This window comes from Chamaea fasciata, unplaced genomic scaffold (assembly GCF_029207755.1).
Source record: "Chamaea fasciata isolate MVZ Bird 193981 ecotype frontalis unplaced genomic scaffold, bChaFas1.0.hap1 SCAF_2, whole genome shotgun sequence".
In the NCBI taxonomy this organism is placed as follows: domain Eukaryota; kingdom Metazoa; phylum Chordata; class Aves; order Passeriformes; family Sylviidae; genus Chamaea; species Chamaea fasciata.
Genome location: NW_027094087.1, coordinates 34,041,993 through 34,056,721, shown reverse-complemented (window position 1 = coordinate 34,056,721; position 14,729 = coordinate 34,041,993). Strand labels below are relative to the sequence as shown.

At 40.9% G+C, this 14,729-nt stretch overlaps 1 protein-coding gene across 9 annotated transcripts in view; it reads right to left on the bottom strand.

Annotated features, from left to right (window-relative positions):
• Positions 1-1,955: 1,955 nt before the first annotated feature.
• The window catches only part of DLG2 (discs large MAGUK scaffold protein 2), a 993,549-nt gene continuing 980,775 nt past the window's right edge, over positions 1,956-14,729 (bottom strand). For all 9 annotated transcript variants that reach the window (XM_066175626.1, XM_066175625.1, XM_066175627.1 and 6 more), the window contains 4 exons: positions 14,161-14,333; positions 13,348-13,457; positions 7,989-8,080; positions 1,956-7,282 (listed from right to left, as the gene is read on the bottom strand). In XM_066175626.1, coding sequence (XP_066031723.1) covers positions 7,176-7,282; positions 7,989-8,080; positions 13,348-13,457; positions 14,161-14,333 — 482 coding nt within the window. In that variant the 3' untranslated portion in view covers positions 1,956-7,175. The remainder of the gene's footprint in view (positions 7,283-7,988; positions 8,081-13,347; positions 13,458-14,160; positions 14,334-14,729) is intronic.

The window sequence follows — 14,729 nt, the reverse complement described above, 5'->3', positions numbered from 1 at the left end:
GGGATATTTGGCACCCTCAGCTCTCCATTGGGTCAGGCAGGATCCATCTCCATCAGTAGGAGACTTAAGCAGTGAGTGCTGTCCAGAACTGCCCTCCTCCATTGAGCAAGGGAGCTCTGCTTATGCCCACAGCTTTCCATACTGGTCTGCAGACCAGTTCAGCTCTTTTAGTGGCGACATGCCCAGCCAGCCAACCCAAGCAGTCCATGCTCTGCAGCTGTGGTGTCACCTTCCTTGCAGTGATGGGCTTTGTAATGGTGCTTTTGGTGAGTCCTGCTCTGGAAGGGCTACTATGATAGGTCGTCTTCTGTTGTCCAAGATCATACAATCATGGAATGGTTTGGAATGGTAGGGACTTTAAGATCATCTAGTTCCAATTCTGCTGCCATAGGCAGGGCCATCTTCTGCTAGACCAGGTTGTTCAGAGCCCCATCCAACCTGGCCTTGAACACTTCCAGGGATGGAATTTTTCATAATAAAGATTTCCGTATGGATTGCTCATGGGGAAAAGTCTCTGCTCTGTGCCCAGATGTTTAGGAACTGTATCACCATTTTCCTGCTTTCCCACAGGTGCTTTAGGTGTCATTGCCATGCTTTGATTCAGCTATAAAGTGCTCTGGTCATGGTGAAATGAACAACTTGCTTATTCCAGATAGACATCTAAATTCTTCTGAAAATCATGGTGAAATGACTTCCTTAAGATGGATTTGACACTTAGAGGTATCTGTATAGCAGAAGTACTGCTCACCTACCTTGTAGCTTTGGTCCCAAATAATTTTCCAAACTAGGAGAGAGTGTCTTTCAAACCACAGGTTGTGAACAGACAACTGAGTCCAGATACTTGGCTGTCTATGTGAAGGAACAATTAAAAGGCAGTGAGACAAATGAGAAAATGTAACCATTAGGGACATAATCTATGCCTGGCCAAGGCAAAAGGCTGGCAAAGTTTGCCACCACTGCCTGAAATGATCATAACAGCATGTCTAGCTTCCTATAATTTAAAGGACTTTCTGTCTCCAATCCGTTTTATAAATATTGTTTTCTAAGTTTCTCTTGCCTGGGGAATTGGCTCAGGTTGACCTAGAGCGAGGATGAAGAAGAAAGTACTTTAATGAGAGACCCTGCTCAATGTCAATTGTTTGGATTCTCTCTCTCTTTTGAATCTTTTGGAGAAACCTAAATCATCACAATGAATGTTTAGATGATTAGCCATGCTTGTGGTCATGCATGTAAAACCCTGTGGACAGAGTTTTTTCCCTGTAGACTCAGTTGTGGCTCCCAGAGCCATATAAAGGCTCTGTGGTCCTCTGCAGATTGCAGACAGTGCTGTCTGTGTCAAAAGCAGTGTCCTCATCATGCTACTGCCTCTGCTGGGGACTGGCAATGTTCACATGGCCTCCCTGGAGCCCACAAACCATCTGCAAAGATATTCCTGGAATGGTCATACCCCAAAGTTCTTGACCTGTTGGGATTTCATAGCACAAGTGAATTTATGCTCCACTAAGCTGCTCACAAGCAGCTATAATGTAATTCTTACAGTCCTTTTCCCCATGGCTGTGCAGTAATGTCATAAACATGAAATGATTATTTAATTATAAAAGATATTCTGCTAATTATTCATCAAGATGCTGATGATACTGAATTCACAGCAGAACTGTGGTAAAGGAGAATGTGGCTGTACTTCACCAGAATGAACCTTCTTGGTGGCAATTTCCATATCAATGTGAAGTCAAAAAGAAATAAAAAAGGGCTAGAAGGAAAAAGGTGTCTTATTCTTAGTAATTTTTGAAATCATCCTCCTAATTCCAAACTTGTGTCCGTCTTGTGTGATAGATGTGATAATGTCTCAAGACAAAATAAAAGCATATTTCTCTGTTACTATTCTGCTCCAAGGAAAAAAGACAAATTATGCCTTGTGAAGAAGCCATTTGCTATAAAGTGTAAAAATGCTTTAATATTAATATTTTATAATAAAATTCATGACATATTTATAAACACTCTATCAAGCATTTACAACTGAACCACAGCTGAGAGCTTGGACTGGAATAAATAAGCAAGGACACAGCTAGTATGAAATATACAGCTCAATTTTTATAATTGTGTGTGCTTTATTCTTTACACAAATGGAATGGATGCGCAGAGTATTTACACATAACAGGAGTGTAAGCTGGACAGGGTGTTTTGTAAACTCCAGTTCAGATTCTGAGTACCCCACACTACAGCTGGACTGAGAAACAACCTGCTAAAGAGACGCATGCTGAACATTGTACTGGAGGGAGCAGCTTGCTGCATACAGGCTGCTGCACTCAGAAATTCAAACTGGCCAATTCAAATTTAGGAGCACAAGTCCAGAAACTAAAAGGCTGCTATCCCACTAAGAGCCAACAGTGTTGCCATTTTTTTTCCCTTTTTTAAATGCTTCCCCACCCCACCCCCCACCCCACCCCAATGATCTTGCCTAGGATGCTGGCTCCCGTCCCCAGAAATGCTGTTTGACATCAGGGCAAGTTGCCTGTGCTGTAGGGCTAGAAGGTATAAGCTGCTAATGTGGTGTGAGAGATGGTGGATCACCTCTCGTGCTTTTCACCTTAAAGACAGACTCTCAAAAAGGGCCAATGAAGTGGTAGTTTCTATAGCTCTTGGTGAGATGTCAGTGCAGCTTAAGCCTTCTGGAAATCCATTTGGCCATTGGGGTGTCTTTTTGTTAGCAATTTCACAGCACTGGCCTCAAAAGGATCTTGGTCCATGACTTGGCCCTCTGTGTGTTACAGTAAAACAAGCAGTAAATAATGATGGAAAGTGCTGAGCCGCTGTTTAATCAGGTGGCCTTGGTGTTATACAGAGATGAAAAAAAATCAGTGTGATGAGGAGGATGGATGTTTAACTTCAGGTGGTATAAATGGGATGGACTCCATTGAAATCAGAGGAATGACTGTGATTTCCACCGGCTGAGGATCTAGGCTAGCTATATGCTGGATGGATTTTAAATGTTATCTGTTGTTAGCTTTGACGCTGATTTGTGTCCTAGAATGGAAACTTTACTTTTTAGTATAGTGACCTCATTCTTATTTCTGAACCAATTGACAAAATGTCTGATTTTTAATGGGAAAGAAAAAAGTTTATTCCACCAAGGAATGGGCTTGCACACTTGAATGCAGTTGCACAGTGAACCACATGCATAACATGACAGGCAAAATGTTCAAGAGGGAAAATATTGAGATTAAAAGCTGTGAAGGATAAAAGACCACTTTCTGTGAACACGGCAGATATTATGGCTTTAAATCTGCATCTGAAAAAGCAGGTTGATACTTTTTCTACAAGATGTTTTTTCCTACAAATATCTTCATGTGTTTTCACTCTCTGAACCCTCTGGTCAGGGATACAATTTTAAAAACAAATATTAAAATATAAGAAAACCAAAAGAAAAATACAGTTTGAGTGGGTGCTGATGAATGAGTAACAGTGAAGGTGTAATGCCAACAATTTCTCCATAGAAAACCAATGCAAATAGGTAGGTGGATGTTCTATACCTAGGACACTGTTGCTGGCTCATAGTGGTTATTAGCTCAGGTACCACACTGCTCTCCAGGATTTTTAATTTCAGTGCAATGGAGAGATTTCTTATCCTTGACTTTCACCGAGTGGTTCCTTGGACCCTATCCATACCGGAGCATCAAACCATGCTAGCTACAAACACAATTACATCACAGAATATTGATCTAGAAACAGCCTTTACTACCAAAGAAATTACAAAGCCCTAGCATGGACAGGGTACCTCTGTAGTAAGGGGGATTAAGCAAGAAAGAGGCTCTTTCACTGGTTGATGGTCAGACCGTAAGACCAGTGAAGAAATGCCATTCCACTGAGCCCTGTTAGCAAGCTCTCAATGAGTCAGTGCATGGAAGAGTTTTTTTTTTTTTTTTTCATTTGTGGCAAGGAAAAATAATTAAGTTGTAATATTGCACATCTGCACAAAGCTAGCAAGATGTCATTGTGATCATTCATGGGTGGACAAAAAGCTGGGATAATTTTGATTTTGCTTAGACCCTACGGTGCTACACACTGTGCCAGAACATGAGATATAGCACCAGGGGTGTGATCTGGCACTTTTCCTAAAGGGTCCAGCATTTGCATTGGTCTCATGGTTAGATGCTCCCAAGTCTTTTACATGGACAGAAAAGGAATCTGATTATGCTAAGCTGTGTTAACACCAATATAGAGTCCGGTGCCAATTGCTGTGGGTTGTGAGTTTGGACTTTTTCTTTTTCACCAGATGTAATTTTGCATGAGTCTTATGCTTTTCTTCCTCCTCCCACTACCACCCAGTATGATCTGAACAGCTGCAATGCAAAAATGGACTGCAGCTCTGAGGATGCTGCAAAATGGAACGCAAAACATCAACACACAAAACAAATGGGAGTACAAGTCCTAAGGGAAATAAAACCTCTCGCTGATTCTCTTGACGGTTTGTTTTTAAGTATATGTTTTATTTTAAAAAAAAGAAAAAAAAAAAAAAAAAAAGAAGTGCAATGTCAACTCTAAAATGGAAGCACAAACAACAGACAGGGAAAAATAAATAATGTTACTACAGTAACCAAGGACTGATGGAAAAATCGATTGTACTCAGCCGTAGTGTTACTGTTCACCGTAAAGCACAGCACATGACAAAGCAAAACAGTTACTAGTAGGATAGTACCATAAAAGGCTGCATGCTGAACTAAGAAACAAAGAAGCAGATGTGATTGATTGCTTAAAAACAGAGCTGAAAATTATAATGAAGTTCCTGCTTTAGGATACTTGGTTTTTCAGGTCTGGTGGGCTATTTCCCAACCTGGGGCAATAGTATTTTGCTAGCATGGAAAAATCCATGGCTTCCAAAGATCTGGGACCACTCTGTGGACTTCTGCAGAATTATCCAAAATCAAAGCATTCATAAATTAATATTTAAAAAAAAAAAAGTTTATAGCCCTTCTGGTTACAAAGCTCTTCTGGAGACTTAACTGAAACCCTTGTTTATAAATCTGCGCTGACCAGGCAGGAAAAATAGTTAAAGAAGTGTGAACTTCTCAGAGTTACCGTAGTTGGGCAGTAAGCATGAGAGGCCCACTCAGAGCCAGTAAAATGCCCATATTTTATTAACCCTGTCACTGCTGGTGGCTTTTGCAAACATCCAGCTCGTCGCGCTGTCTGCGGAAGGTGGCTGGATAGACCTGTCAGCTGGACAGGGTGTAGCAATGTAAGCTTCAAACAGACAAGTGCCAGAGGAGTCTATTTAGCATTTGCCCTTAAGACATCCGTAAGCATTAAGGTTGCTGTAGCCACCAGCTAGAAGCATTGCACTCCTGCAGTGCAGCAGAGGCAGGAGTGTGGGTTTTATAGAGAACATGGTCCAGCAGCAGCAAAGGCAATTCAGTTTTACTGTCATAGCATCTGTTGCAGTTGTCCCCTTGTAAGTCCGTAAAGAATGGCATCAGTATACAGAAGAAGGGCAATGTGAAATAAGAAAAAAATACCTCCTTCTCCCCTTCCATACATCCCAAACTGCAATTCCACAGACTTTCCCCAAATCCCTCACAAATGCCTATTGCCTCAGTTTTTGCTTTTAAGACCCTTGTTGACTGTGAAATGAATGAAGATACAAGTTAGTTGACGACCTGCCTGAAAAGAGAGGAAAGATCAAAAGCTTTTTTATTTCCCTGAAGGAAACAGGAAGAATCATAAACTTTTAGGGATTAAGGGTGCCTCCTTCCTAAGACAGAAATTATTAACTGCATTTAAGCACTGACATTTTGCTTCTGAATAGTTGTCCCTCTCAAAGATGCATTATTATCCTTTTGTGTTCAGAAAATTCCTACAGGGCAGTGAGTTCAAGAGATCTTTCCACAGGAGTTCATCATGATTAAACAGAGGCAAGGGAGAGGATTAATTGAAAGAAAAACAAGATGACAACTACAATTTAAGGAATTATCTTGCTTGTCATTAATAATAGAGAATCTGTTATGGAAGAGGTATAATGCAACTTGATGGTCCTCTTTACATTTGACAGTCGCACAAGGGTGTAAATATTTAATCTTTCGATTAATTAATCTTTACAAAATATCTTCACAAAAACATTTTACCTATAGAAATTAGTTTCTATACATCAATATATTTTTATTTTTATAAATTATTCCATCTTTAAGTGCCTTCTATCAATATAAATGATAAAATAGACAATCAAAAATTTTAAAGCTTTTCCCAGTTGTATCCCTCCTTGTTAACATAGGTGCTGTGAATCCTCATACATGTATGTGTCCGCATGGGAATGTGTTTGTGTGCACATGTGTGTGATGTGAAGTGCTTCCATCCTCTCCCACCCCTAAACACCATCAAAATAACCATATCGTTGGTAGTTCCTGATGCAATAGTGCTTCCAAAGGGGAAAAAAGAAATGGTTGACTTGGTTTCAGAAATCAAAAGATGTGCATAGTTACCGAAGTCGAGGTGTACCAACTACAAATGTGCAATGACAAGCTTAGTACAGGACCCACCTCCCAGTCAGGTCACAGAGTGTCCTAACAGTTACCTCAGTAGGAAGGGGACCAAATACTCTGAGCTTGATTTTGCAAGGTGCATGTGGCCCTGCTCTAGCAAAAATGCTTAAGCCTGTGCTTAGCTTTGAGCACGTGAATAGTCCTACTGGAACTGGTGGGACCGAACGGCGTAGGGAAGGGTCACAGGTGACTCCAAATCAACAGGCTACTCAAGTGTAGGAATTGGGGTCAAGTGCTGAGCGCCTTGCAGGATCAAGCCCTATATGAGGTTCAAGAGCTGGGAACTTCTCTAAAGCAATCAACACACTGAGCTCAGCCATTGAAATTGATCAAAATGTCCGCGTGGGCACAGGAGGTGGCTTAGCTCCCCTTGACAGAGGGTCTCCATGTCAAAAGTTTATACCTACAACTCGTGCTCGGAGCACACAACAGATTTGCTTTTTATGGTAGAAGTCTTTTTGTTCCTACCCTTTGACCCATCAGTGTCCTTCATGGCTTCAAACACTTTGTGTTGTACATTCATCAAAATTCACATTGACTGCAAAGAACATAAATGCAACAAAAACAGGAAAGCCTCCAAATAGTATATTATAGTTTTCTTCTAAGTATTCTCCCGTCGTAATCAGAGGTGCAGTGGCTAATTTATAATTTTTCCTTTGAAGGAATCCAGATGAAAGGCCCAGATTGTTCTTCAATTACAAGTTTGCATTGATTATATATATCTTCTAAGCTATCTCCTTGGACAATAGCTGCAGTAGAGAAAACATATCAACATTTCTTTTAATTGATAGGTACAGCATCCAGTGTCAGCAGATCTTCAGCATACTCATAGATACTCATGGAATGAGAAGGAATACTGGCACACTGAGATGTTGTCTATAGAAAAGTCGTACCCCTGCAGATGACAACTAAGTTCAGATCAATGGCACCTGCCTATGACAGAGACCCATCCCACTGCTTGTACTGAGAAGACTGAGCCAGGTTAGTCCAGAGAACAGCAGTTCTGTCCTGGGGAGGGCACCACAAGAGATTCCCACTGTTGGAGGTTAAGACTCACACTTAGATTTAGAACCTACTTCAGCAGTGGGCAGCAGCAGATTTACAACCTTTCTGATCTGGTTATAATGAGTTCACTCTTGGCTGCTGAGGTTAACAAGATCAGGCCCAAACTGACAGAAGGCAAAGCAACTGTAACACAAAGCACAGTGGTTTGTCCCTTAATTTTCCACGGCATAGATACTCCTTCAGGACATCAAACTTTTGGAGTTTGAGGGGTCAAGTGCCTCAACTGCTTTTGAATTTCAAGGAAACTATACCCTCAAGCCAGAAGTCCTTGCTCTGGGCACACTATACTGATAGGTACTCTAGGTCAAAGACAGAGCTGATCCAGTAGTTTTGCAGAAGACAGAAGACTATATCTTATAGGAAAAAAAAATGGTATTAATAACAACATACCTGTGAAATATTCTCCAAATTCTTGTTCTAATTTAATTGCTCTATCATAGGTTTTCTTTGCTTGTTCCTCTGTAAGACGTTTATTCATTTCCCTGAAACATGGATGAAGTAATCAAAAAGTTTAGATTCTTGCTACAATGGCTTTCAAAAGGCATGCTCAACTGAATCACAGATGGATTGAGATTGGTAAAAGTGTAAAATTCTTCCAACAGTTCATGGACAACTTCAATATTTTAAGTTTAATTTCATTCTTATGTAGTACAAAACTACTTAGACTATTTCACTTTTCTCCACCATATTTTCATTTTGGGTTCACTACTCTACATTCTCAAACAAAATACAAGGCCCGAGTCTGCTAGGTGTTAACTGAGATAGACTTGAGACATCAGGAACCCACAGACAGGTCTGGAATCCAGGATGTCTCATGGTCTGAGCACTCAGAACTCCTGCCTGAAGCTCCTTCAGGAACCTCTATCCCCCAGACTCAGCTGGTGGTCTCAGATGGATAAGGTTGCACTGACTGTTTATTGGGTGCCAATAAACAAAAAAATAAAGACAGAGAGTAACATTCTGGGTTTTTTTCAGTGTTTTGTTACTTGATGGTGCATTTCTGTTTCAACTGAAGCATTATTTAATAATTTTAAGAAATGAGTTGTCTTGCCTGTGCACACTCAGGTATTAATACCACTGCATATTTGCAATGAATCAAGCTCATACTCATTCACTGCCTCATATGCCCGTAGATGTCAAAATTATCAATAATAAATAGAGTTTGCTGGTTCTGGCATTTTTTCCCAGTGCAGATTAATTTCTTCTTAAAACATGACAAAAATTTTCTGAGGCAAGTAGGAAAGCATAAATCTGATTTTATGCCTTACACTGAATTATATGATTACGTGGTAATGGACTGTATACAGTATGCCATGGGTGATGCATGTAGGAAATTATGGACATGATGGTGCAAAAAAAAATGCTCTATGAAGTGCACAACAGTATGAACTTGCTACAGCTAACTCCTTCTTGGCTTCTGAAAAAACATTTTGGAAGATGTCCAGGATGCGAAAAGGCGTTTCCAGAAATGTCTTAAAGCTGCCTACCTATATAAGTAACCATATAGCTGGGAACATTGCTTAGAAAAATCTCTTTGCAAATACTAATGCCATGGAGAAAGCAGGTTTATAAAATGAAGGCTAAGAACGACTTCTTTTAAACTTTATGTCAGTTATTTGTAGATTATATAAAAAGTTTAATATAATCCATGTGTTGTTGTGCTAAATTTGTAATAATAATTCTACTTATTAGAAGGATTGCTATCAAATAAAATTCAGGTGGACTTCCCATCAGCTACACCTACTTTTGGTGACTGAAATAAAACTCTGTCTTGAAGTAGGACATACCACTCCAAATTCTTAAGCAAACTTAGCATTTTCATCTTACAGGCACGTAACCAATATTGTAATGCTAACAATATCCTCTTCCTTTCAAATCTATTTCTGGTAAATTTTTGAGAAGTCTTCCCTTCCTCAAGATCTCTGAATAACAGAAAAAATAATACAAATAAATATATAGACAAGTGTTTAAATTAGGAAGTACTTTGAAACAGGTGCAAATTTGTGTTACACTTTCAGGTTATAGATTTGCCTGGGGTATAAAACGGTGCTAGTTGTATTCCTGACTCTACCCGTTCTGTGCCCTTAGAAGAGAGGATGGAGAAGGGGGAGGACCATTATGTCCATTTTTCATGATGAAATTAAAGTGCTGTCATACTGCCGTCCCATCTATTTCTTATTTCTTAGCCAGGGACCTGCACATCTGGTGAATTCAAAATATGGTGCATATTTTACAGGGTTCTTCTCCTCTCCCAGTGAAGAGCTCATCCAGGCTGGCATTTTCTTCCATTTCTTATCCCCATGATCTCACCACTGTCCTCATTCCTCTAGAGAGCGAGGCTGATTGAAGGGTATGAACAAGCAAGCCTCTGGGAGTAAACCAGGTGGAGTCATGTAAAACTGGGAAGAGAGGAATGGAGGAAGAGGGAGGAAGGAAGGAAGGAAGGAAGGAAGGAAGGAAGGAAGGAAGGAAGGAAGGAAGGAAGGAAGGAAGGAAGGAAGGAAGGAAGGAAGGAAGGAAGGAAGGAAGGAAGGAAGGAAGGAAGGAAGGAAGGAAGGAAGGAAGGAAGGAAGGAAGGAAGGGGGGAAGGGGTGATGGAGCAGTCTGTTTACAGCAATGACCATGTGATCTTTCAAGTGCAGGTGCAAGCTTGTTTTGTGCTCCCTTCACTCTTCTTACCTCCACTTCAGATGGGTGCTAATGAGCAAATGAATAACTACAACTTTATATGCTACTTTTGACAAAAAATAAAACCCTTTTCTTTGTTTCTCTGCATCTTGTGATTAGGAATTTTTTTGTCTTTTGTGTTTTGGCTTTGCTATTGAAGTAGCTTTCAACTCATTTGTATAAATAGGAGTAATAGTTCTGACAGATAAACCTATAATTTTTTTGTGTTGCAGTAGTTACATACCTAAAAAAGACTGAATCACAGAATCATTAAGTTGGAAAAGACCTCCAAGATCATCAAGTCTAACCTTTGACTAATCACCACCTTGTTAGCTAGATCATAGCACTGAGTGCCAAGTCCAGGCATTTCTTGAACAGCCCACTTGTTTTATTGCCCTAAGTAAAGTATTAGCATTGCTTTGGTTCAATAACAGAATGATTGTCATAATATTTTGTATCTTCATAACACCATTCAATCTATTCAAGAATTTGCTGTTCTAACATTAAATCAACAAAGCCTTTATGTTACTGACACTTTCCTGGTTCTGCCTGAGGTATTCATCAGAGTAAAGGCCACTTTTATGTAGTCTGTTTTTTAATCACTCCAGAGGCAGTGCCAGCATTAAACAAAAAATAATGAAAATGTTTTATGAATTAAGCAAAAAATAATGGAAATGTTTTATGAATGGGAAAATCTGTATGTTAAGATCTCAGTTAAAACAATCAATGCAGAAGGCAGGCTATCAGATGACCCTTCCTCTTCTATACAGCAACAAAATCAGAATATTACTGAATTGTAGGGCTGGAAGAAAAGTCAGGAAGTCTGGATAGTGCTGCGCAAGTACCAGATATTTTGCATCATTCCTTGTAATGTGGCTGGACATACAGCAAGCTCATTGCCAAAGGCAGGGCCAAGAAGAATGCGTATTCCAGGCATGGGTCGAGTTGGCATACTCCGGCTCTGTGACAAGCACACTGTTACCATCACCAGACATGCATCTGTCACAAGAGGGGGAGTGCCAACATTTTAGCTGTCAAACACATACTTATGGCACTACTTGGCATTTGCAGAGCCCTGGGAGAGGGGAATCACACAATCACAGAGTGACTAGGTTGGAAGAGACCTTCAAGATCATTAAGTCCAACCCATGCCCTAACACCTCAACTAAACCATGGCCCTGAGTGTCACATTCAGTCTTTTCTTAATCACATCCAGGGATGGTGACTCCACCACCCCCCTCCCCCCCCCAGGAAGACCATTCCAGTACTTTATAACCCTTTTTGTAAAAAAAATTTTCCTAATATCCAGCCTATATTTCCCTTGGCACAGCTTAACACCGTGTCCTCTCGTTCTGTCAGTTGCTGCTTGGAGAAAGAGACCAACCTCCATCTGACTACAGTCACCTTTCAGGGAGTTGTATAGAGTGATAAGGTCACCCCTGAGTCTCCTCCAGGCTAAACAACACCAGCTCCCTCAGTTGTTCCTCACAGGGTTTGTGTTCCAAGCCCTTCACCAGCCTTGTTGCCTCCTCTGGATGTGCTCAAGCGTCTCAATGTCCTTCCCAAACTGAGGGGCCCAGAACTGGACACAGCACTCAAGGTGTGGCCTCACCAGTGCCCAGTACAGGGGAAGAATGACCTCCCTGCTCCTGCTGGCCACACTATTGCTGATGCAGGCCAGGATGCCATTGGCCTTCTTGGCCACCAGTGCACACTGCTGCCTCATGTTCAACTGCTGTCACCAGTACTCCCAGGTCCCTTTCTGCCTGGCCACTGTCCAGCCACACTGTCCCCAGCCTGTAATGTTGCAGGGAGTTATTGTGGCCAAAATGCAGGACTCGGCACTTGGACTTACTAAATGTCGTCTTATTGGACTCTGCCCATCCATCCAACCATTCCAGCTCTCTGCAGAGCCTTCCTACCTTCCAACAGATTGACACACACTCCCTGCTTAGTGTTGTCTGCAAATTTACTAATGAATGATTCAATACCCTCATCCATGTCATCAAAAAAAATATTGAACAGAATTGGCAGAGTTCAAAATTTCACCCCTATCACAGCAAATTAAGCTGATAGCTCTTGCATAACTGTAAATGTACATGGAAAACAACTTGATAACCATGTATTTTATCCTGAGTTTTAACTCAGGATGAATATCAATTCCATATTTTCTCCTCAGCCTTCTCTCTGTGACACTGGATAATTCCTGCTCCTCCTCCACCAGCAGGGTGGAAACCAGAATTAGGCCAGCACTCCAGCTGAGGCCTCATCCATACCCAGCAAATCAAAATAGCAGTCTATTGTGTCCTTACACAACACTGATATGAATACAGCCCACAGTGGCAATTTCCTTTTTTTGCAACCACATTACCCATCTATTCGTATTCCTGTGTGATCCACCCCAACTGCCAGATGCTTTTCTGCAGTGCTATAGCTAAATTATTGCCTGCTTGTACTCATGCATTTAATTTTCTCTCCTTTGTCTGTGCTGAATTTCCTCTTACTGATCTTACATTGAGTTTTGATCTTATCCCCCAAGTATGTGCCACCTTGGACAGCCTTGGCAGCATGGAGCTTGTGCCTTCTCTTCATTCTTGTCAGTGTTACGTTTGCCCCTCTCCAGTCCCATGGCTCCTTGCCTACCCTCTTACAGACCTGCAGGTAAATGAAGGGGTGGTGAAGAGGAACACACCTCAAGTCTGACAAAGGTTTAACCCCTGGTCTGTGCCCTTGGCCAGACCCTAAGCCCCAAGAGCATCCCAGGATGCATGGGACAAGCCAAGCTGTGTGAGTGAGTCCCTGGTGAACTTGTCGCACATGTTGGAGCAAATACACCCAGCACTTGTAGGGAGTCCTTCATGGTCCAGCACATAATCCCACATGTGCCAGTCTGAAAGGTTCAAAGTTCCTTGAGATACCAGGATACAGTGGATGACAGACTCTGAGGGCACTCTTCCTACGTCATCTCATAATTACTAATTTTAGATAATAAGCAAAATGTAGACTCAAGACCTGTGTGATGCCATTTGAGGCTTTACCCAAAAAAAAAAAAAAAAAAAAGCTTGAAGAAGTTTATACTCACATCAGAGGCTCCCATGATTTGGGCTTAATGAAGATAGCAATGGGATAGAGTTGTGCAACTTGTAGTCGTTTGATAGCGTTTCCTGACACATCAAGTATACAGTGCTTGCCCTGTTGGAAACAGATGAGCATGTGTTTATTTTTGCAGACTTTGCTGCAGATCAGCCAAAAGATAGGAAGCAAATCTGCAATGCAGTGCCCTGGAATGGGGCCATTACTAGCACACCACGGAAAGGGGAGCCTAGGGTATGCACTCCACTATGCCGCGTTCTTTCCTTTGCTTTAGTGCCAGTGTAAATATACACTGGTGATACAGGAACAAACTTGGGATTTATTTTTTACTGGGATAAAATTTTCAGGGGCAGGAGAATTTTCTTGAGATGAAGAAAATCAATTCATAAAAGCAATAGGATGTCCATGTTCTTAGTGATTAATTCAGTTCTTGTTTATGTCAAAGACTCCCTGTGTCACCTGAGGCAAATTAACCTTTTTGTGGTTTATTCTTTTGCCTTTGTGAAAGTGATTTAGTTTATCTACCTGTCTTACAGAGGGAAGAGTAGAGGCTGTTTTGAGGAGTACTTGAGGCACTGTGTTAGAACCCTGAATCCATGGCACTATATCCAACTACAGACAGTACCAAGAATGATGTCATTCAAAGTCAGAAACTTTACTTGTGGAGTCATTGTAAAGCCTATAAATATTAGGATGCTGTTTTGCAGCTATTTTATATTTTTCATAAAGAATCATGTTTGAGACACAATGTGGAAACAAAGCAGATCATGTTGCACTGGCAATAAAACTACTGTCAACCTACCCTTTCTGCCACAAATCTTACAGACTGGACACTAGTTCCATACAAATTATCATTGTACTGCCCAGCTTCTATAAATTTGTGCTCTTGGATATCTTTTTCCATTTGTTCTCTTGAAATGACAAAATGATAATCTCTCCCATCCACTTCATAGTCACGTTTTGGCCGTGTGGTATCTGCGTGAAACAAGAGACAGGAGATCATGAAGTCTGCAAAAACATTTAGTGCAAAAAATGCAGCCATGGTTTGTTCAGTGGGCAATGCTGGGTCTCTCTAAGGGAGGGCACTTCACATCTGAGAGCAGATCTTTGGCTACTACATACTGTTTTCAAAGGAGCTATGACAATAAAGCTGTCTTTTTGTAGTAGTACCTTCTGATGTTTACCTCCAATCAATACAGGCTAAAATAAAATGAGGGTTTACCAGAATTCCACTTTTTTCAGCAGAATCACACACAAACCTCAAATATAAAATGCATATCCTATTTTCAATTTAACGTTGTTATGGTAATAAAATGAATTGTGATCTCATCAACTCGATTTAGCCTTATTTATAAGGCTGATTCTGTTCTC